Below are 21816 nucleotides of genomic sequence, written 5' to 3'. Positions count from 1 at the left end.
CTCCTAAATTATTACCTGGAGCTAAGGGCCAGAGGGATCCTAGTAGGCAAGCTCTAATAGTGGAACTGTGCCATTGAACAACTGGTTCCAGGAGACTAAAAATCAAAACTAGTTGTGCTAGCAGAGACTACCGCAGGCGACTTTGGCCGAAACTTTTAAGCACAGCCAGTGCACCTGAATTGAATCAGGGCGAGACCAATCCTAGCTGCTCAAAAGACTCCCGCAGAGACTGGGAGAGCGCGTCTTCCGGGCAGGTCCTGGGGAGGATCTGGAACCGCAAACTCCGGTAGCGAGGACGCGCTCCTTACACAGATTTGGAACACAAGCTCAGGGCTGGGTGGATCCGCACGGCCGCGCCGCCCAGTTCCGCCTTCATCTCCACCCCGCGCCCCGGGGCCCAAGGGTGGGAGGACGGAATTTCCCATCGCGGGGGCTCCCGTGTCCTGGGCCAGCCGGCAGGGCCTTTCTGTTTACGGAGAGAAAGGGGAAATGGAAAAGGCGGGGAGGACGCTGGCGTCGGCTGCGCCGCCCCGGGGCCAGTTCAGACGCCGAGAGTCCGGGGTTGCAGCGTACCGCTCCTCCCGCTGCGGATCGCCGGGCCTTTGGTCCGCCGCCGGTCGTCCGGACGCCCGTACGTCTGGCTCCCGCTGGCAAGCCACCCGCTGCCCACCAAGCCCGAGCTCCGGGCGGGCACACGGAACACTCAGGTAACAGGGCTTGGGGTACCCTGAGTGTGTTTCGGGGGCGTTCCACCTGGATGCCTGGGGGTTCCCACTCTAAAACGGTGCGTGCCTCCCACCAGGGGACACTGGGGTGGCCCGCTGCACGCAGGTACATCTGGAAAGCACCTTGCTGAGGGCCGCGGGAGGTGTGGACTCGCGGCTCCTCCCCCTTCCTCCTTCTTCCCGGATTCCGGGTGACCAGTCAGTGTCGGTCTAGGCTGAGGTGGTGGACGGGAGCACACGCACTCACCGCGTCTCCTGCGGGGGACGCTGCCTGGACGGCTGCGTTCTGGTTGCTGAGCCTGGGTGAGTGCAATTTGGAGGCTGTAGGATCCCACTGTGGTTGCCCATCGCTGGGCTTCTTTTACCATAAGCAAAAATTGCTTACCTGAAGGGGCCAAGTGGGTCGAGAAGGAGTTGTAGGAAACATATTTGGGACCAGAAGAAAAACAAAATCCGTTTTTGATAAAATGGAGGTTGGGGGGGTGGTAAAGCTAAACTTGCTTAGCATTATAAGACTTCTGTTGAGGCACCCGACTTTGATGGATTGAGGCTTGTGTGTTCTGGTCCTTAAAGACTTTATCCTAGGAAAATAGGGTCAGGAGACTTGAGGCATCTTGAAGTTTTGTACCAGAGTGAATTTGATTCTGCAAGGCCAGAAAGCATGTTTCTGGGACTTTTTCAAAAGAAAAATATATTAAGAGATTATGTCCTAAGGAGCAATGGGTTGTTTCAGTGGGGGAAAACCCCTCTTTAAAACGGGAACTAACACAAGCATCACCCCCCATTGTAAGGCAGAATATCAAGATGCTAACAGCCCAGAGCCTTACATTCCTGCTTTGGGTTTTTACAGTTGCTTTCTGAAATAATGCTAAGTTAATTTCTAGTTAATGTTTTGAAATTTAATTACCAAAAAGCCAGTCTCTGCATTTGGAATACCGATCTCTAAAACTGCACTAACTCCGTCCTGATGGCCATTTGGGTTTTGGTGAGGATTTTTACCTGACTCCGGGATCAGGCACTTTAAGCTGAGCGTGTTTGTCACTAAACTGAGGTGGCTTCACCATGCACGGAAAGAGGTGCTGGTCTTGTGTAACTCAGAAACCATTAGCTAGTGTGTGGTCTGCTTAGTTGAGCCAGGAGGGTGCAGGGCCTTTTTATGTTCCAGAGGCACCTTTTCATGATGTTGGGGCATCGGGGCATCAGATCTTTGTGACAAGAGCCTCTCAGGAACTGAGCAAGCTCTATAGAAAGTTTCAGAGTTAAATACCCCTCCATCTCCCTGTCCTCCCCCGCCCCCGTCTTGTCCCCATTATAGTCCTGTGTGTGTGTGTCCCTTTGGTGTGTATGTATATATGTGTGTGTCTGATGTCTTAGGCTTTGAGGAAGGCCTATAAAAGCACACATTTTGTTCAAGCCTTTCTGCAGGCTTAAAAACCCAAACTGGTCTCCTTTCCAGAACAGTGCATAACTTGGAATTGTTTGAACCCCCTCCCCATTTTCCTCAAGTCACAGACTTTATTGCTTTCTCCGCTCGTTTATTTGCCAGTTCAGTTTAGAGCCTTTACCCAGGGGGCCTTAACGCCAAATGATTTTTAACTTCTGTTTTCTTAGTAAATTCTACAGTTGAAGAAACTGCAACTAATGGTTGTATGAAACTGAGGTTAAAGGTTCTCTCTCCTATCAGCTTACAAGACTTCCTGTGTAGCTTGACACATAGGGGACTTGAATCACAATCTTCCTCAGCGATGTCTAAGACATCTGGGAAGGGATCGTGTGGACCATAGTCTCGATTTAAGTGTGGTGAGAACCAATACTGGTGGACTTTGAGGTCGGGGCTCGCCTTCCCTCTGTGTTTCAGCGTAGGCACGATCTTTAAAAACTTACCAGTCTGGGGAATAGGGAGTCAAAAGGGACTGGCAGATGAGAAAGGGGGCCCAGCATGGTGTCCGCTGACCTAGGTCTGTATCCTAGTGCTTGGCACAGTGTAACTTACTGCACGCCAGACACCAATTAACTTTTTGCACGGAGCCTCTTTAATTGGATGGTAGGGGCTGTTATCATCTCACACCTTGAAGCTGAGGGAAATCGCGGCACAGAGAGAATGAGAGACAGTGCCCAACCATCTCATAGGCAGAGAGGTTGGTGGTGAGATTCGGGCATAAGGACAGGAGTATTTTAGTGTGGGATGGATGCTAGATGCCTTCTTCAGTCACCATTTGTACATCAGAAGCACATGACTCGATCACGTGTGCAGATGCCCCTGGTGGAAATTTCCAGGAACTTTGAGCTGAAGCTCCAAGTTGATACAGGTGCCTGGCTTTGGTGGAGTAATACTTTGTTACTTTGTATGTGAGTATTGGTATACTGTATGCATGTGTACATCCTTGTGTGTGTGTGTGTGTGTGTGTGTGTGTGTGTGTGTATCATACAGGTATACATGCATAGTACATGTGTGTGCTGGTACATGCGGAAGCTGTACGAAGTCAACATTGGCTGTCTTTCTCAGCTTACTTTTTGAGGGAGATCCTTCATTAAGCCTAGAGCTCATGGGCCCAGTTGGAATTGCTAGCTCGGGGGCCGCCTGCCTCCACACTCCCAACACTACAGAACTTGCCAAGTACCCGAGCTTTTACAAACCTGACATATCTTCCAGAGAGGCTGAAGTCAGACAGGTTTAAGTTTGCTTAATTCTCGTAGGTGCTCTTATTTTATTCTCATATGTTGTGGAGTGGAGTTATCTTGGGACCCAGAGGGACAGCATCACTTTTCATTGTCACTTTTTTTTTAAAATCAACTTGCTTGACTTTTGTCACTTACATTTCCTAAGTATAGCACCTGACCATGTGGGACTGAAGTGTCACTTTGCCTGGTGAAGTCAGTTGAACTGCACCGTGGCTTGCTTAGAGCAGGTTTGATTTTCCTGGGCTCTTTCTCCTACGAAAGCCTCTCCAGGTCAGTTGATCTAGGTATTAAATTAGCTTTCTGGGACCCTGAAGATGTGTGCTTTGCTTTGTGGTGTTTGGAGGGAGCTGTGACTCACAGGTCAACGAGTCACCTTGCTGATACTTGTTTATCTTTGGCACATCTAGGATCCCAGCTCCTGCCCCTTTCTACACAGCTGTTTAATTTCTTCCCACCAGGTTTTTCCCACAAACTTAACTTCTTACCATTTCATGTGCTCTGATTAAACTCTGTTTCACATGCTTCCTTCTCTCTGGGACTGAGCTTGTTTGCCAAGTTAGTTCCTGAATTTTAGTCAAGTGGTTCTTTCTCTTTCAAGTTGCTCTTTCTTTAAAGCCACACTGAGCTTGGGCTGGGGGCAGGCAATGAAGTTGTGCGAGGTCAGTGATTATAAAAGGCAGGAACCTCAGTCTGCAGAGAGACCCGTACTGCTCTCCGCTGTGTTTGTGTGAAGTGAAAGTTTGTTTTCAGTGGCTAAAGCGGATGCCAGGGTGAGTGGCTCCCAGGCCCCAGCATCTCAAGTTTCCCCTACAAAGCGACCTGGGCTAAAGACTAACTGAGGTCCCTTTGAACTTGGCACTGTCCACTCGAATTCCCATGTGTGAGCAAAGAAGAACCCACATTATGAACAGAGGCACGGAGGAGCTGATCCCCAGGCGTTGTGGTCTCCAATACAAACACCTTAGAGTGAAAGAAGTGTTTGTGTTTCCTTCTGTAGACTCCCCAGCAGGCACCACAGTGATGGAGTACATGAGCACCGGAAGCGACGAAAAAGAAGAGATTGATTTATTAATTAACCATTTAAACGTATCGGAAGTCCTGGACATCATGGAGAACCTTTATGCAAGTGAAGAGCCGGCAGTGTATGAGCCCAGTCTGATGACCATGTGTCCAGACAGCAATCAAAACAAGGAACATTCAGAGTCGCTGCTTCGGAGTGGCCAGGAGGTGCCCTGGTTGTCGTCTGTCAGATACGGGACTGTGGAGGATCTGCTCGCATTTGCAAACCATATCTCGAATACGACGAAGCATTTTTACGGATGTCGGCCCCAAGAATCTGGGATTTTATTAAATATGGTATGTTTCTTCTCATCAGTTGAGTGCTGTGTGTTCAGCTTTGTGTCCATTGATGGCACTGAACTTGGCTTAGAATGGCTGCCAGATGCAAATCTTAAAGAATGTAGTTACTGGTAAGACTCGCCTCTTAAAATGGGAAGGGAATCTCAACGCAAGTTCCACTGTAGGAGCCTGTGATTTAGTAGTGATCTTACGAAGAAGCAATTAGGAATATGCTTTGTTTATTAGTGGGCGTGGAAGGTAAGCATTTTACCCTAACTGTACCTTCAACCTTCCAGATTTGTTTTGACAATTCACTTAAAGGCTTATGCATTATACACACGAAAGAGAGGGTCTTAATTAGAGTTCATCGGCCAGGAGACAAATGACTGCTGGCTTAATAGTTTTGAAAGTGGAATTATTCCCTTCTCACCTTCGGTTAAATTTGGTTCTTGTAGAACTGCAGCTTACAACTGGCAAATAGCTACCCGCGGATTCACTCCCTTTAAGTGGCCATGACCCACGGTGATGGAGGTGCTTAGTCATCGCAAGTATGCAGATACTCCAAAAATATTGTGACAAGTCTTGGTTGCCACAGTTGTCGGTCAGGTGGAGTGTTTAGGTGTGTCTGGCATTCTGTCAGGTCCTTATTGTGTCAGAGGTGAATACGTGGGCGATGGTTAGAAGGTGATCTAATTTTGTAAAAAGGACAGTTTGCAAAGGAGTAGGTGGAGAGTCACAAACGTGCCTGTTGGTAGAGATGGCTCTCTGTTGCTCGGTGCGTAGCATGGCCCGTGCTGGGGGTCTTCCCAAAGAGCCTGAGTTGGGACAAAGGACATCGCAACAATAGCAACAGTAATAATAATCTTAATCGTCTCGTTTATTTAATGAAAAGTAGCACAGTAATTTAGGTCAGCTGTGAAGGGAGTTGTTTGTGACCTGTGTTTGGCTCAGTAAGACGCAAGCTCGCGTGCTGCATAGGGGTGTGACTCCCTTTGGTGTGGGTCTACCACTTAACAGTGGACTAAATGCTTTGTCTGTAGGATATGACTTCATTCTATAAATGGGAATTCGTTATTTGAAGCAGTAGCCATCTCTGATCTTCTCAGCCAGGGTAAAGCTAGAGGAGTGTGCGTCAAGATAGCACAAGTGGTCCATGAGAAGTGCAGTGTGCACGCACTTCTTCCATTTCCTTAAGTATTTGATAAATGAGGACAAGCGGAATTAACTAATCGTCCTTGCTTGTAAATACATAGAGACTTGGGTGTGCTCGCCCTCACTGAGGAGAGATGGACCATGGTCCGTGTACACAAGGACTACTGGGATATTTTAGAGATTCCCAGAAAGTGGTTTCTTGTGTCTCTTTGGGGTAGAATCAGAAGAGCGAATGCAGGATGGGCCAGAAACCAGTCATTCGGAGGACAGACAAACTTGACCAGCAAAGGTGCGAAGGAACAGTTGTCATTTCCTGCTAAGGAGCCCATGCTCAATATATGAGCAGATCCAAACTAAAAAGAAAATTACAAATCAAAGATACCGTGAAGGCAGGGTGCTTGATAATGTTAAAAAGCACTTGTATTTTCTTTTCATGCTGAAGAATATAAAATATAAGACAAGAAGACCAGAAAGAATGGGATGATAGGAAGCAGTATCGCTCATGGGCAAGTGGATCTGTCTCCAGGCCTCTCGGGACTGTGTTTGACTTTCCTGATACTGGCATTAAAAACGAAACTGTTTCCTGTAGGTGGTGGTAATCTGTCACAGCTGTGTGCCTCATAAGTGGTCTCTGGTCAGAGCTGGTCTGGCATAATGGCCATAGGCGTGGCCTGGCACCTTCTGTGGAGCCGTCTATCATCTAGTCAAGAGCTTTCTGTTTTCATCCTTCATCTACAGGCTTAGCAGAGCTGTGTGCTTTGGGCTAGCTTTGCTGTTCCTTATCTCTCTGTGTTAGAGAATCAGCTGCCACCTAGGTTGGGTCCATAGTGAAATGTGTCTGTAAAAGCTTCCTACATAGGGATAGAAACCTTTCTTTACCTCCTTGTTCATTTGGTAGACATACCTGCTAGACAGAGTTCTGATAGTCTGTGCCCCGGGGAGCTCACTGCCTTGTGCTGCAGTAGTCAAGTGAACAGGTAATATAACAGCACACTCGGCCACAGCGTACCTGTTTTCTGACAGCCGTGGGAATGCTTAGACAAGATTTCTCACAGGGGAAGGAAAAAGGAGGATGTCAGCACAGGCTTGCAAGAAGAACTGGCACCCATGCCAAGGTGTAAACATCATGTTGGAGCCATCTAAATGAAGTAAAGAGTTTTCTGTGAAGGAACAGCATGTGCAAAGGCTCACAGGCATAGAGACCTGCGTGTTCCGGCTGCCAGCACACAGAGTACTGCAAAGTTAATTAGACAGGACGGAGAACTACAGATTAAAATAATAACCCAAAGCATGGATATGTTGGCTGGTTCTCCCCAGGTGTGTGTTTACATGCATGCTACTTCCCTTAAAATAACATATGTTAACGATTGCACGACGAAGCCAGGGGAAAAGCCTAGGAACTGCTCTGTGTCAGAGTGCCAAGTTATTTACAACCAGTTTCCATGTGACCTGGAGGCAAATAAAAATGAGTCCCCAGGCATTCGACCCTGGGGATTGTATGTGGACACCCCCTCCGTACCCCACAAAACACACCTCCCCCTGAATTCATTCACTCAGGGTTACTGGTGTGGCATTCGGAATGATGACCCTCTTGGAGTTGAAGAGTTCAACCCTCCACTTGGTGCTTGAACCAGGCTGTTCACAGCTCTGGTGGAATATTCTGGTTTGTTCTTCCAGACCCACTGGGAAGAACCATCACCTAGCACACTCAGTGACGCATTTGTCAAGTTCTGACCATAAGAAAGTTTGTTTTAATGTATAACCAAATACATCTCTGACCTCCCCCCGCCTCCCCAAAAAAACCTTAGATTCTACTCCGTGCCCCGTTCCCATCCTCTCTAAGTATATTTGATGAACCTCTGAAATTCTCACTCCCTGTCTTACTAACCAGGGTCTGAATATATGTCCTCCTTCATGTCCCCAGGAGGGTAGGAGAGATGTAGCCTAGCCTTTGTTTCAGCTAATGTGTCTCGATGGATTTAGCCAAGCCCACTCCTACTTCAAAGAGACTGGGGCACACAGCTCACTCAATAAAATACCCAAAAAATGTTCTCAGGTACCGCCCTGTGTGGTTTAATATAGAAATGAGTGTCTGGGTGGGAGACTAGATGGCATAAGTCAAGTGTCTGTCCTGGAAAGTGACTTTGGTACATTGGAGAACGGGCAGAAATAAAGGCGCAGGCTCCCTTGAGGTTGTTTGGAGCCCTAGGAAAGGTAAAAATCCATGGCAAACCCAATCAGGAAAGGCCTGGAGCTAAGGAGAGAGCCAGGAATGCTATGACTCGGTCACTGGCTGGGACTTGGCCCTCGCCTGGATGGCTTTGAAGAACTGAGTCTGCACTCTAGCGTGGCTTTAATTACAGCCATCTGGAACTCTAAAGGCTCTTACACAAAATGTGAGCACTCTGGCTGTGGGTAAGGCAGAACCAAGTGCAAAACCTAATCCTGGCACCAATCAGAAAGTTGCTTCACGCCTTGGAGCCAGCCTCAGCTATGCAATGGAAAGAAAAATAGAACCTAGCTCAGGCTGGCCATAGACTTTAATGAAATGATGCAAAACAGCTAAGTAAGTAAGCACAGGTCGTTACTTAGCTCCCGGAGTGCAGTGGCCGATCCTTCCGTATGTCCTCTTGTGTAGAATAAGATGGGTGGAGTTGGGTCATAGCACACTTAGTTTGGTACAAAGCCAAACTTTCATGAACATGGGTTAAACCCTGAGATGGTTAACTGGAGCATTCCGTGATGACAAGAAGGAAGGGGAACCCAAGCAAGTGTGGCCAGGGCCCTAGCCCTGTCTAAATGTGGAAGAGACTACCACCACAATGTCCTCAGCAGTGAGGTCTACAGTGACAAGAGGTAATACTTCTTTGGGGAGTCATATTTTAAATGAGATAAGACCATGGTCTCTCTTTATTTCTTGGAAGGATCTGTACTTGGTTCCACCTCAGCAAAGGCACCCTGTAAACATTGTTTTAAATTTAGTGATTTTTGCATACCCAAGTATTGGGTTATTTTTCACTTCCTTCTTCCCTGGCTAACGGCAAGCACACGTTTGTGGACTGTGGAGCTAAATTGGCAGTTCTGGAGGCTGAGGGAGCAGCCCTTTGGTCTGCCCCCAGTGGTGAGCAGACATGGCTGCATCGACAGTGGCATCAAGTGCTTGTTCTTTCCTGGGGCAGGCTTAGGGGCTGCACATTCTTCTTCAGTTCTTAAGGCAGCTCAATGCTCTTTCATTCCTAAGGCCTGGAGTGATAGCTCAGGCCATAACATCATTAACCACACTGAGGAAACCACTGGCGTTTTAGGAGACGGTTCCTCAGAACAGTTTAGATCAGTGGTTCTCAACCTGTGGGCCACAAGCCCACAGAGGTTGTATGTCAGATATCCTGCCGATTAGATATTTACTTTACAATTCACAACAGTAGCAAAATTACAGTTATGAAGTAGCAGTGAAGTAATTGGGGGGAGGACACTACAACATGAGGAACTATACTAAAGGGTCAAGCATTAGGACAGTTGAGAGCCACTGCTTTAGACATTTTTAAAACATGTTCCAGGCCATGTTTCCCATGGACTAGCATGTTATTTCCATTAGGGTGTTCACTCTTCATTTATTTATTTAATGTTCTTCCCGTGTTGCCTTGGCTGACCTAGCCCTCACTATTGTCTTGCCTCTGCCTTCTCAGTGCTGGTATTTCTGGAGTGTCCCGCCATGGAGGACTTGGGTGGACACCCTCTCATCCCACGTTGCTCTCAGGATATAGCTCTTGATGTTTCGATGGGACTGGTTTTGTTCTTGTTCTTTGCGCCAAAGCGGGTTTTGTTTGTTGTTTATGTATGCGGTGCTGGATGTCAGTCGCAGGACCTTAGGAGAACTAGACCGGTGCTTTACCACTGAGCAACACTCCCAGTCCCAGGTCCGCTTATCCTGAAAGTCCTGAGTCTAAAGGTTTTTGCCCATGAACCCTTTGAGGTCTGGCCCACCAATCTCTACTCATGACTACCTCCTCAACACCACGCCCATCCCAGGGCACATAGTAGGCAGGCATTAAATTAAGCAAGAAAGCCAAAGAGAAGCAGCTCTGCCCTTCCTTATTTATGTCGCATTGCCAACTCATGACTGGTATCACATTCTAATAGACTCGAGTCAACCGCCAGGCTGAGGTGTAGCCTTCATTTCAGTCTTTGGGTCACTGTCGTCAGACTCCTTAGATAAATAAATTTTCAACTTCTATTTGGCAGCTAGCTACTCCTAAGCATTTGGAAATATGAGCAGGTTGGACCAGGAACTTGTGTCTGTTACAAGCAAGCTTTCTCTGGCTTGCTCAAGTTCTAAATATAGCCTGTAATGTCAGAATTACACACGGAACCACTGCACGAAGGGCTGTGTGTGAGCATGTTTCTAACCTCAGCATCTGTATTTCCTGACAGGTAATCAGTCCCCAGAATGGTCGCTACCAAATCGACTCAGATGTTCTCCTTGTCCCGTGGAAGCTGACGTATAGGAACATTGGCTCTGGTTTCGTTCCTCGGGGGGCCTTTGGAAAAGTGTACTTAGCACAAGACATGAAGACGAAGAAAAGAATGGCGTGTAAACTGGTGCGTGCAGCCACACTGTGTGTCTGACTTCCTGGCTTAGGGTTATTTACCCTTACACTAGGTCTTACCTACGGTTCCTACCCCAAAGTGTCTGTCACTTCTGGAGTGGCTTGTGGCCCGGGACCATTCAGCTCCTACATCTCTACTTAGGTGTCTTGTAGCTTGCAATCTAATTAAAAGAACATTTTGGTGTGTATGGCAATGGCTTAGATAACACCATCTCCCTTAAGTAGGAGTATGGGAGCTTGCCTGATATGGAAGATATTGGCTGCTATCCTGTGGGGAGGGGTACATGGCAGGCAACAGAGACTAGGAAGACAGGGTGTTCCTCAGGACTACAGAATTATAGGGCTGAATTCAATCGTACCGATTGCCAATATGACCCCATCTCTTGTTAAGCAATGACTGTTTAAAATTAATGCTTCAATACTTCAGAGCACTCCTGGGCAGGCTGACAGCTAAGAATGTACACATCTGGAGAGGCCCAGTAACTCACTGCCTAATGACACCCAGCAGAGGTGTGTCCACTTGTGGGACTATTCTGGGCTGTTCATTTGAGCACTGTTTGCCAAGGTAGCATTCTGAGAGCTGTGCAGGTGCTGACAAGTGAATGTTTATGGTCTGGAACACTTGATCACAAAGAGAATCTTCCTGATGGAGGCCTGAACTTTTGTGGGATATAGAGATGGGTGAGCGCTTATCTTCTAGGCTTGAGTCTGAATTGATCAAGGGACCAGTGACTTCTTCATATTATCACACAGTGAGGGGGAAGATTGGGAAACAGATTGTTCTAGGAACCATGGAAATGAAGGGTGTCCATCATAGGAAATTCTTACCTCAGTCACTATTCTGGAACCTTGTTTGGATTCCTAAATTCTAAATAAAGTGAGTTTTTCCCTACTTTGTTTTTTAATGTCTGAAAAAGTTCATATCTAAGGATGACATGATATATGTAGAAGTGGGTCTGTGGTAAACATTTCTTGACACCACAGTGCCCTGTCGTACACATCAAAGTGTCCTTGTGTTATTTTGGCTTCTGGTTTTTGGCTTGATCTATATTGTCTGATATTCGTTGGTTTGTTTTATTGTCCTGAAGTTGTTTAGACCCTTGCCCCTGTTTTGTGTTGCTAGATCCCTGTAGATCAGTTTAAGCCATCAGATGTGGAAATCCAGGCCTGCTTCCGGCACGAGAACATTGCCGAGTTATACGGTGCGGTCCTATGGGGCGACACTGTCCATCTCTTCATGGAAGCCGGCGAGGGAGGGTCTGTCCTGGAGAAGCTGGAGAGCTGTGGGCCCATGAGAGAATTTGAAATTATCTGGGTGACAAAGCACGTTCTCAAGGGACTTGATTTTCTGCACTCCAAGAAAGTGATCCACCACGATATCAAACGTGAGTAGTGGTGTCTGCCTTGTTGCCGTTTCATGGGGCAAGTGAGATGCTTTGACCCAAACGCACTCAGCAGCAGCCAACTCCTGCAGACACAGATTCCTTTTCTGTGCTCCTGAAGAGGCTCACAGAAGGAAGGCCAATTGCTAAGAACGTTAGCAGTCAGAAGGGAGGCTGAGGACCGGAAACCGATACAAGGATTATGACCACGTGTCTCTTGGGTGCCTGCTGCCTCTGTCCTTGTATTGTGATTTAAAAACAGTGCAGAACTGAGGGTGCACCTTAGTGGTAGATCTCCTGCTTAGCCCATAGGAGGCCCTGGGTTTGATTCCCCCCACACACACAGAGAGAGAGAGAGAGAGAGAGAGAGAGAGAGAGAGAGAGAGAGAGATTATATAATGCAAGCACGTAGGCATATATTTTTGAGTTAATTTTCTCTTAATTTTGAGCCATAATTTGGCAATAATTCATTAAACATTCTCTTAAAAAAAAAAAAACCAAATTGTTAGAACTCGGATATAGTATAAAATAAACCAGAGAGACCCACTATAAATCTTTAATACTTGATGCTGAATTGGACATACACAGCTTTGGTCAGAAAAACATATTTATTTTTCTAGCAACAGTAGCTTGTGTATGTCTTAGATTTCGAAGCCGAAGCCTTGAGCTTTCCTGATGGTTGTAGCTCCTATCCACCCACACTAGGTGGGTTCCTGGCAGGCCTCGGGTGGTTTCCGCTGACCTCTACCCTACTCGTCTCTTCTGGGTTGAAGGCAAATATCATTATCAGAAGCATTTCTTTCTGTTTTGACTGAACTTGCTTTTCTAGATGAGGTTTTCTTGTTGGGTTAGTTGCATTAACTCACATTAAAAACCCCTCTCTTTGCAGCTAGCAACATTGTATTCATGTCTACGAAAGCTGTGTTGGTAGATTTTGGCCTGAGTGTTCAAATGACAGAAGATGTCTATCTCCCCAAGGACCTCCGGGGAACAGAGGTAACTAATTGTATTGGTGTGAAAATTGTTACTGTCTTGTTAAGAATATAAGTGATGGTCTGGAAATTCTGTGGCAAACAGCAAGGAAGGGGAAAAAATGACAACATTGAATGATCTTTGTCACCAGAACAAACTCATTTTACTTTTTGCCTTTTTCTATTTATATGACTTTAAATACGCATGGTTATATTTATAGACATTATTTATTACTATGTTTATTTATACAACACAAAGCACTTGCGGCCAATCCAGTGCCAAAACGGAGAACCAGTTGAGCGTTCCTAATCCAAAAGTCTAGAAAGCTAGGCAAGAGAGAGGTTGCTGAGTAAAGGCAATGCAAGCCTGAGGACCTGAGTTCAAATCCTGAGAACCCACACAAAGCCAAGTGTGATTGTCCCAGTGCGACTGTGGGTAGATCCAAGGAGACAGAAGTCTTCCCCAAGGCTCACAGGAGAGTAGCCTGGAATAGAGGGCTATGAAGAAGAGATCCTGGCTCAAGATAGAAAGTGTCACATGTGCAGTGTTGTATATATTACATACACAGACAGACAGACATGGTGAAAGTGAAGCCCACAAATATACCGAATATTCCAAATATGAACTCCCAAATCAGAGATGTTTTGGTTCTAAGCTTCTCAGGTAAGGGGTACTCAGAATTTAAAACTATAAAATTGTTAGAGAACAATAGTGAACTTATAGTTTGCTTAGTACTTTGAATGAATCATTTCTTCCTTAGAATTATTGTGTATAAATGCTGTTACTAGAGCATTTAGGTGACTGCGTTGTTCTATTTTATAAAAAGACAATGGAGAGATTGTGGCATGGTGCCTGATGGGACCCAAGTTACCAGCAGAGCCTAAAGCTTGAATTCTTGGAGAAGAAGGATTTAGTTTCTTATTTTCTAAGGATTCGGGCTCTAAATTATGGGTAACTTTTTAAGCGGAACTACCACATTATTACATATCAAATTATGATTAACTACTGCAACCCAGTATGTCTTCCCTGCCCTGGTTGTTAGCATTTACTGAGAACTAGCCACCGATGCCTGCCTGTCTTTCATCACAGGATAGCTTAATCCTGAAGTCCTGAGCACAGACACACCCTGTTTGAATCTGTAGTGATAAAATGTAGCCAGTCTGCCGGTCAAAATCAAAGCTCAACAAGAAAGCCCTTCCTGGGTCTAAATAAGCTCCTATGATTCCTTTGTTTTAATTTCTATGAGATAGGCCTCACTATACAGCCCTGGCTGACCTGGAACTCATAATCCTCCTGCCTCAGCCTCCCTGGTGCTGAGGTCAAACTAGCTTCATAAGCCTCTTTTAAATTAAAGGATGTGTGTTTCCTGCTTCTTAAGAGAGCTTTGCTACAGTAGCAAGTCTGATTGGATTTAATGCTCAGGACGTTGTCTTTGGAAGGTGTCTCTGCACTTTTTGGCATTAGTCAGGAGTACAGTTCTGGGATATCCCACCCTTTTCCCTGGAACCAGTTTGAGAAACAAAACTATTTATGGTACTAGAGAAAAAAAATAGCTTTTGCTTCCTGGCAGTGCAGTCAAGTTGAAAATTATGCAATGTTGGGGAAAATCTTGTGTGTCTGAGATTCTCCACCAGGATGGTTGGGTATAGAGTCACAGGTCTTGGTCATCAATAGAGTTTCTTTTTAATTGAGTTTGGGACAGCTCAGGCTGGCCTCAAATGCACTGTATAGCTTAGGCTGGCCTTGTATTCAGTATCCTCTTGCCCCTGCCTCTTGTGTGCTTATTAGAATTATGGGGCATATGTCACACCCATCCAGCACCTGAGTAGTATTTAGATGAAGTATTTTCAGCTGATGGTAATTTCCAGCTATTCAGTTCAAAACTGGTCCTGGTGTTTCTTCTCATTCCCCACCCCCATCAGTTGTCTCCCTTGTACTGGGTGCAGCACAGTACTCACCGTGGAAGTCTGATTGTGATCGCAAAGGATAATGAAGTCCTGATGCAAACTTTCAGCAAGTCTGCTTTTACTCCTTATACAAAAGAGCAAATTAGATATTTCTAACTAGGCAAGTGGGCAGGTTTACTTCCATTAGAACATGTGATTGTTCCACCGCTGGGAAGGCAGTGTCTGCTTCAGATTTCTGTAGAACAGTTCACAAGCTACAGACCGCACCTCTGGATAGTGCTCTCTCTGTGTCTCTGTCCCTCTCTCTGTCTCTCTCTCTGTCTCTCTGTCTCTCTTTGTCTCTCTCTCTCTCTCTCTGTCTGTCTCTCCCTCCCTCTCACTCTCCCTCTCTTTCTCTACATTAATATTCAGAGTATTAGACAGTAACTTGAGTGGTATACTGTAACATGTCATATATACCCAAAGTTAATCTGGTGTATATTTACTGGTTTTTAGTTAGATGGTTCAGAGCGGGGAAAATAGGATCTATAAATAACATACTAAAATTAGTTTGTTGTGTTTCTTTGTTTTTGATTTTTATAGTTCTTACTTTTTTTCTAAGTCTAGTATTAACTTCTGTAAGTTAACATAGAATGATCATGTGCACATGTGTTCATGCCTGAAGGTTAAAATAGGATGATCATGTGCACATATGTTCATGCCTGTAAATTAACATAGAATGATCATGTGCACATGTGTTCATGCAGGCATTACATGGCAGCCTCTTTTCCTTGCTACAAAGCACAAGGCCTCAGCTCTGACCTCAAGCTCCCCTGTGCTTCCCTTATTCCCGGGATAGGGGGTGTGTTAGACAACTCCATGACCAGTGCGTCCGCTCTGACCCAATCCTTCCGGGCAGCCAGCTCAAAGATGGACCTTTCTGACCTGCCCGTTCTGGTTCTTTCGGAAGGAGGAACACTGAGCTGGAAGCTGCTGGCTGTGTGCCAGAGGGCCTGCATTCAGCTCAGCATGGCCGACTGCCAGCTCCAGTCATAGGCTGGGAGTGTGAGCATAGAGAGTTGTGACACTGTCCGTGTATACATTTGCTTCGTCCCTACTCTGTATCTCAGAGGGGGAGGAGGCAGGCATCCTCCACTGACGGTCAGCACATATCATCTCTTAACCATATTTGGTGATGGTGTCAACAGCAGGAATTCCACTCTTCTTGGCAGGCTGTACATGTGTAACTCCATGTTGGTCACAGGGTACAAAGTTGAATATTTAATTTTAATTCTGAGACTGCGATTGTGTTTATTTTAAAAGTGAAGAGACACATACGTGCACTGTCTGCAGGGACAGTGGGTGGACACGGAGCCCGGCTGCAGCCGGCTGGCTGTGGGCAGAAGGAAGTGTGTTTTAGGAAAGAGTTGAGCCTGCGAAGATGGGGAAACTGGGCAATTTCCCCATTTTTGTAAGCTGATTTTCTACTTACTCAGAAATAAATTCTGAGAACACCCTTTCCCTTTCCCCATATTTACACAGCAGCATAAAACCTTTCTAAAGCTAAAGACAGGCTGCACTTCGTACCTGAGGGGCCAGGCATCTGGAGTGGTTCACACTTTTGAGATCTCCTCTCCTGACCTCTCCCCTCCCCGCCCTTCTCCTCCTTCCCTTTCCCTTCTTTCTTTATTCTGCTTTCTTCCCCTCCCCCATCTCTTCACTTTCTCCTCTTTTGTTGTTTCATCTTGGAGCATTTGTGTGTTGGTGGTGTTGTGAGGTATCCTGAGGATGGGACCCAAGTAGAGACGCAGGGTTCACTAACCTAAAGGATATTAGGTAGGCTATTTTAAGTGTGGCTGTGTTCTTACTGTGGCTGGTCATATGAGGGCAGATGTGGGAGTTTCCATTCATGTCATCATCCAGCTCAAAAGCTTTCGATTTCGGAGGGCTTTGTACCTTTACGAGTTATGCAATCTGTATTGTTAATTAGAACACTAGCGCTCTGCATCTGTGATGGTCCTATACTCTGTATCTATGGCAGCCATACATTGTGCCTGTGACAGCCCTACACCCTGTGTCTGTGAGGCCAGCCCTACGCTCTGTGTCAGACATAACTATAGATTATTGGTGACCAGGGCTTTCTTTAACATTTGCATCTTAAATTTAGAAAAGTGAAATTTAAAGAAACTATCCCTACTTACTCAGCATCAACTTGGGAAATCAAATGCAGATTATGCTCTATTTTGTTTATCTTTTATCTCGATTCTTTTGGGGGGGAGGGGGGACAGAGTCTCTGTCTGTAGCCCAGGCTGTCCTTGAGCTCCGCTCAGAAGGCACCCACTCTTGCTGTGTCAGGCACTTGCTACGTAGTCACTGGGTTACTTGGCAGGAATAAGTGGCTCACTGGGTCATTTTTCCAGCTTTACGCTTTATTTTTCTAGGCGCTTCCCTTCTAATCCATTGGTGGAAAAACCCTGCAGGATTCTGCTACCAAATGAAGGGATAAATGGGAGAAGTGTAGGTCTAGACTCAGCTAAGTCTAAAAGCATTGGTGTCTTAATAAACAGTTGTTGTGTAACTGATGAACGTCTACCAATGGCAATCAGTAGGCTCAGATCTGTTGTGTGTTCAGTCCAGGGACAGAGCTGCTCTTCATCGTCCTGCAGTGACGGCTCATCCAAATTGTCCTGACTCTAGAGAACATGTTCTACAGAACATGTTGGGATTTTCTTTGGCTTGAGGGATACTGCAGTAGCATTCCCTCTGAAAGCCAGGGCATGCAGCAAATACCACATAGGTGAAGGAGCCAGCTTCTAGTACTGGACAGGGAGAAGAAAGGCAGATAGATGTAGCTTTTCTTTTCTTTTCTTTTTTTTTTTCAGATCTACATGAGCCCTGAGGTGATTCTGTGCAGGGGCCATTCCACAAAAGCAGACATCTACAGCCTTGGAGCCACGCTCATTCACATGCAGACAGGCACCCCACCATGGGTGAAGCGCTATCCTCGATCGGCCTATCCCTCCTACCTGTACATAGTAAGTGAGAGTCAACCAAAGACATGGTGCGATGGGAGAATTGTGACCCACAAGAGGTGGCTGCCAATTCTGTTACTGATACGAAAGGCTGTTCAAGTGCAAACTGAAATGAGACAGAATTTATATGCCACCCCATTGTGTGACAAGACACACTTAGAAGCAACAGATTCTGACAACTTGTCAGTTCTTTTTAATAGAAGAAAATACAGTAGTTATTGATTTCTGTTTCTTCCAACCCCCCTTTGCTTTGCTGAGTAGCCTGGCATAGACTAGAGCATGGGAGGAGGCAGATGCAGGTATTTTCCTGTTGTTGCAGCCACTTCTGGACTCCCATAAGAAGCTGTCACAGCTAATTTAAACCCAGCTTTATTTAAGCCAAAGCTGATTGAACCTCCCCTAAAAAATTGGAGAGCATTTGCTAGGCCATGCAGTGGGACATAGGTCTCTCATGAAGCCATTACTGCTGAAGATATGTCTCTACCTCATCCATGCTCACAGAGCTGGTTTGTTGACAGATCCACAAGCAGGCACCTCCCCTGGAAGATATTGCTGGTGACTGCAGTCCAGGCATGAGGGAGCTGATAGAAGCCGCCCTGGAGAGGAACCCCAACCATCGCCCAAAAGCAGCAGACCTACTGAAACACGAAGCCCTGAATCCCCCAAGAGAGGACCAGCCACGGTGTCAGAGTCTGGACTCTGCCCTCTTTGACCGGAAGAAGCTGCTGAGCAGGAAGGAGCTAGAACTTCCTGAGAACATTGCTGGTAGGACACCGTGCTGTTTGTGAGTGGGTGTAGGCCTGTGGGTGTGGAGCCACTGGTCTTTCTCCTCCTGCCCACAGGAAAGCTCTGATGTGGGTCCTGAAAACACTCGCCTGGTGTGTGTGTGTGTGTGTGTGTGTGTGTGTGTGTGTGTGTGTGTGTGTGTACTCATGCACATGGAGGAATCAGGCACATCTCCAGAAGTTAAGACAGGAACATTGCCCAGATGCTAGCACAACATAGTGACCCTTACCCAAATGAAACAGAAAGGGGGTGGCTTCCTCAGTATCATGCAATATCTTCTGAGAAACTGAAGAAAACCTTCAGGCAACACTTTGGATCAGCTCACCCATGGCCAGAACTCTAGCTAGTTTCACTGTGAACTGAGGTAACACAGTCACTGGATGTTGCCTTTGATTTGCGTTATTTGAAACAGAGACTATCCTTTGACTTGAGAACCAAATGGAGAGTGGCGGCCTGCCGTTAGGGATGGGCGGGCTTCTGGGAACATTCGGACTTGGCCGAGAGTACCACCTTGCTCTTTTGTCTTCTGCTTGAAAGTCTCCATGTTGGCTATGAATCCTTCCCACCTAGGAAGGTCAGTGTATCCCCTCCCCTGAGCCTGGAGAAGGCTTCTGTTCACTAAACGTAGGCTCAGAGTCAGAGGTCAAACCTGGATGGAGTGCCTATCTTTCTTTATACCTGTCTAGTTTTGCTAGATCTGGTGGGGGGAATTGAGGTACTGAAAAATATGCCAGAGTTTCGACACCATTCCTTGTCTTCCTTGACCCCTACTTGAAGCCTACGACCTATGTGCTATTCCATAAGTAGCCCAGGGTGTCCTTAAGGCCGTCTGTGTCAGAGCCACAGCTGGGGACTGTCTCTTGAGCTCCATAGGGTTATTCCTTAGCAGAAGGGACATGGAGTTGTTACTTGCTGGGCTGTTTGATCATTTATGTCATTTTCCCATTGTTTCCATGTTGCTTCTGCAGATTCATCATGCACAGGAAGCACTGAGGAGTCTGAAGTGCTCAGGAGACAGCGTTCCCTCTACATTGATCTCGGAGCTCTGGCTGGCTACTTCAATATTGTTCGTGGTCCACCAACCCTGGAATATGGCTGATGGATGGCTTTGTTGGCAACACAGTAGGATGGATATTTCTCTCCTGGATGTTGGTTTCACAGACCCTACACAGCAGCTCTGGATAGTGAATTTTACCCAATTTTTTTAGGAAGCAGGGAGACCTCTAGTGACACAGGAATGTCACAGCCCTGGCCCCCTTCGTGAAGCTACTCTGGCATGTTCCAGAGCCCAAGGTTCTCATTTCTCAGGTGGTGGGACTGGACAAAAGGGAGTGGCGAGCTCAGGAAAGAATCATTTCTGATGACAATTCTATTCACTTTGCACTTTAATGGACATTTAAAAAATAGCTCTCACAAGATAGTAACCTAAAATACCTGTTCTTGGTTCTTATATAACCATGGGTTCTTCATTCAACTCAGAAGACCTGACCTGTGTATATATTTGTGTGTATTATATGGTAACTCTTTGAACCTTGGTTGGTAGACTCTAGTATAAGTTTAGTTAATAGTATTTTGGGTGGATAGAACAACTCTAATATTACAGCAATTCACTGAACTAGTGTCTGATTTACTCAGAGCCATTAAGCAGCAGGCCACTAGTGAGAGTTTCTGTTATGTTCCTATGGAAACACTGTGTACTGTACATGCTATGCTTAAAACATTTAAAACACAATGTTTTAAATGTGGACAGAACTGTGTAAACCACATAATTTCTGTACATCCCAAAGGATGAGAAATGTGACCTTCAAGAAAATGGAAACATTTGTAAATTCTTTGTAATGATACCTTTGTAATTAATGAAACTATTTTTCTTTAAAGTGTTTCTATATTAAAAATAGCATACTGTGTATGTTTTATTCCAAATTCCTTCATGAATCTTTCATATATATATATATGTATATATATTTTAACATTGTAAAGTATGAGTACCTTATTTAAAGTATATTTTTACATTATGCAAATGAACTTCAACATTTTAGTCCAATGTGACTGGTCAAATAAGCCAAATAAACTGAGTGTTTTGTCTTAATTTTTGAGATTGTATATTTCTCAGCCGGGTCACAGGCTTGGGATAGATGTTGGAGGGAGGGGCACATCTCAGGCACTAGAAACTTTGCCATTTGCTGACTCCTCTGGTGCCGCCATGGAATTCCTTCATGCTGATTGGTAAATGCTCTATCCCTGGTTGACAACACTAACACAGAAAATGGCTGTGAGTTGGGGCGAGTGAGAGTGTGTCCTGTGTTTATATAGTTATGCCACCTCGAGTGCAGACTTGGGAGTTGTTTACTCATGAGTGCTAACACTACTAACTAACTTGCTTCTGAGACGAACCACATTCACCAAATTCCAGCGGAGACAGTTGAATGGGAAGGCAGATGAGACTTCATCCCCTAAGTGAATAGGATGTGACCTTTCCATATGTGTTGGACACGGTGCACTGTATTTCTGTATGCTAGTCAGAATCCAAGCACTGAGGAAAAAAATGCCCGAGATACCTGGTTTTCAGGAAGGAAAGGTTTATTGAACTTTGGTTCAAGGTTTCAGAAGTTTCTGTCCATGGATGCTTGACTCTGTTGCCTTTGAGCCTGTAATGAAGCAGTGTCATAGAGGAGTATGCAGTGGAGAAGCTGCTTACTCAATGGCTCCTGGGAGAGAGAAGGAGAGAGAGGAGAGGGAAACTGGAACTCAATATTCTCAAACATCTGACTTTATTCCCCTAGGCTGCTCCATCTAAACAATGCCATGGGCTGGGAATATGGCAAAACCATACCATGATGTCGTGTAATTCCCATGACATGCACGTATGATATGTGTTCTTCTTAGGGAACAGTTTGAGTTTTGTTTGTTTCATTTTTTTTTCCTCAAGAGCCCAAAACAAGTGAAGGCTGGGGCCAATGTTTGAGACTTGATCTTTCTGATTCCAGAATCAGGCTCTTCTTCAGTCTGCTGCTCGGGGTGGGATCATCTGTGAGGGAAAGACCACTCTGCTGTAGGAGAAGCTCAGTACGCAATGGAATGCAATGCCCTCGTTAGGGGCAGAGGCGAGTGTACCACAAAACTGATGGAACTCCAGGCTCAGAACTCTTCACTTCCATGACCCCAGAGGAGGCCTGAAAAGACTTGGATCTGCCCTTGATATAGAGGTTTGTGTAAGGGTGTCTGAATGAAAAGGTTCCTGGGATCTCTTGGCC

The 21816-nt window shown here is 45.8% G+C and overlaps 1 protein-coding gene across 1 annotated transcript; it reads left to right on the top strand.

The window, feature by feature from the left end:
- The first annotated feature begins 386 nt into the window (after positions 1 to 386).
- Positions 387 to 20651, top strand: Map3k8 (mitogen-activated protein kinase kinase kinase 8). Its single transcript, XM_032885201.1, has 8 exons — positions 387 to 707; positions 4405 to 4763; positions 10329 to 10496; positions 11628 to 11889; positions 12776 to 12882; positions 17627 to 17779; positions 18295 to 18541; positions 19531 to 20651. The coding sequence occupies exons 2-8, from the start codon at positions 4428 to 4430 to the stop codon at positions 19659 to 19661; spliced, it is 1404 nt and encodes a 467-aa protein (XP_032741092.1). The 5' UTR covers positions 387 to 707; positions 4405 to 4427; the 3' UTR covers positions 19662 to 20651.
- The last annotated feature ends 1165 nt before the right edge of the window (positions 20652 to 21816 follow it).

This window comes from Rattus rattus, chromosome 14, assembly GCF_011064425.1.
Source record: "Rattus rattus isolate New Zealand chromosome 14, Rrattus_CSIRO_v1, whole genome shotgun sequence".
Lineage (NCBI taxonomy): Eukaryota > Metazoa > Chordata > Mammalia > Rodentia > Muridae > Rattus > Rattus rattus.
Note: the sequence above shows the minus strand (reverse complement) of the source record. Positions and strands in the feature narration are given on the sequence as shown.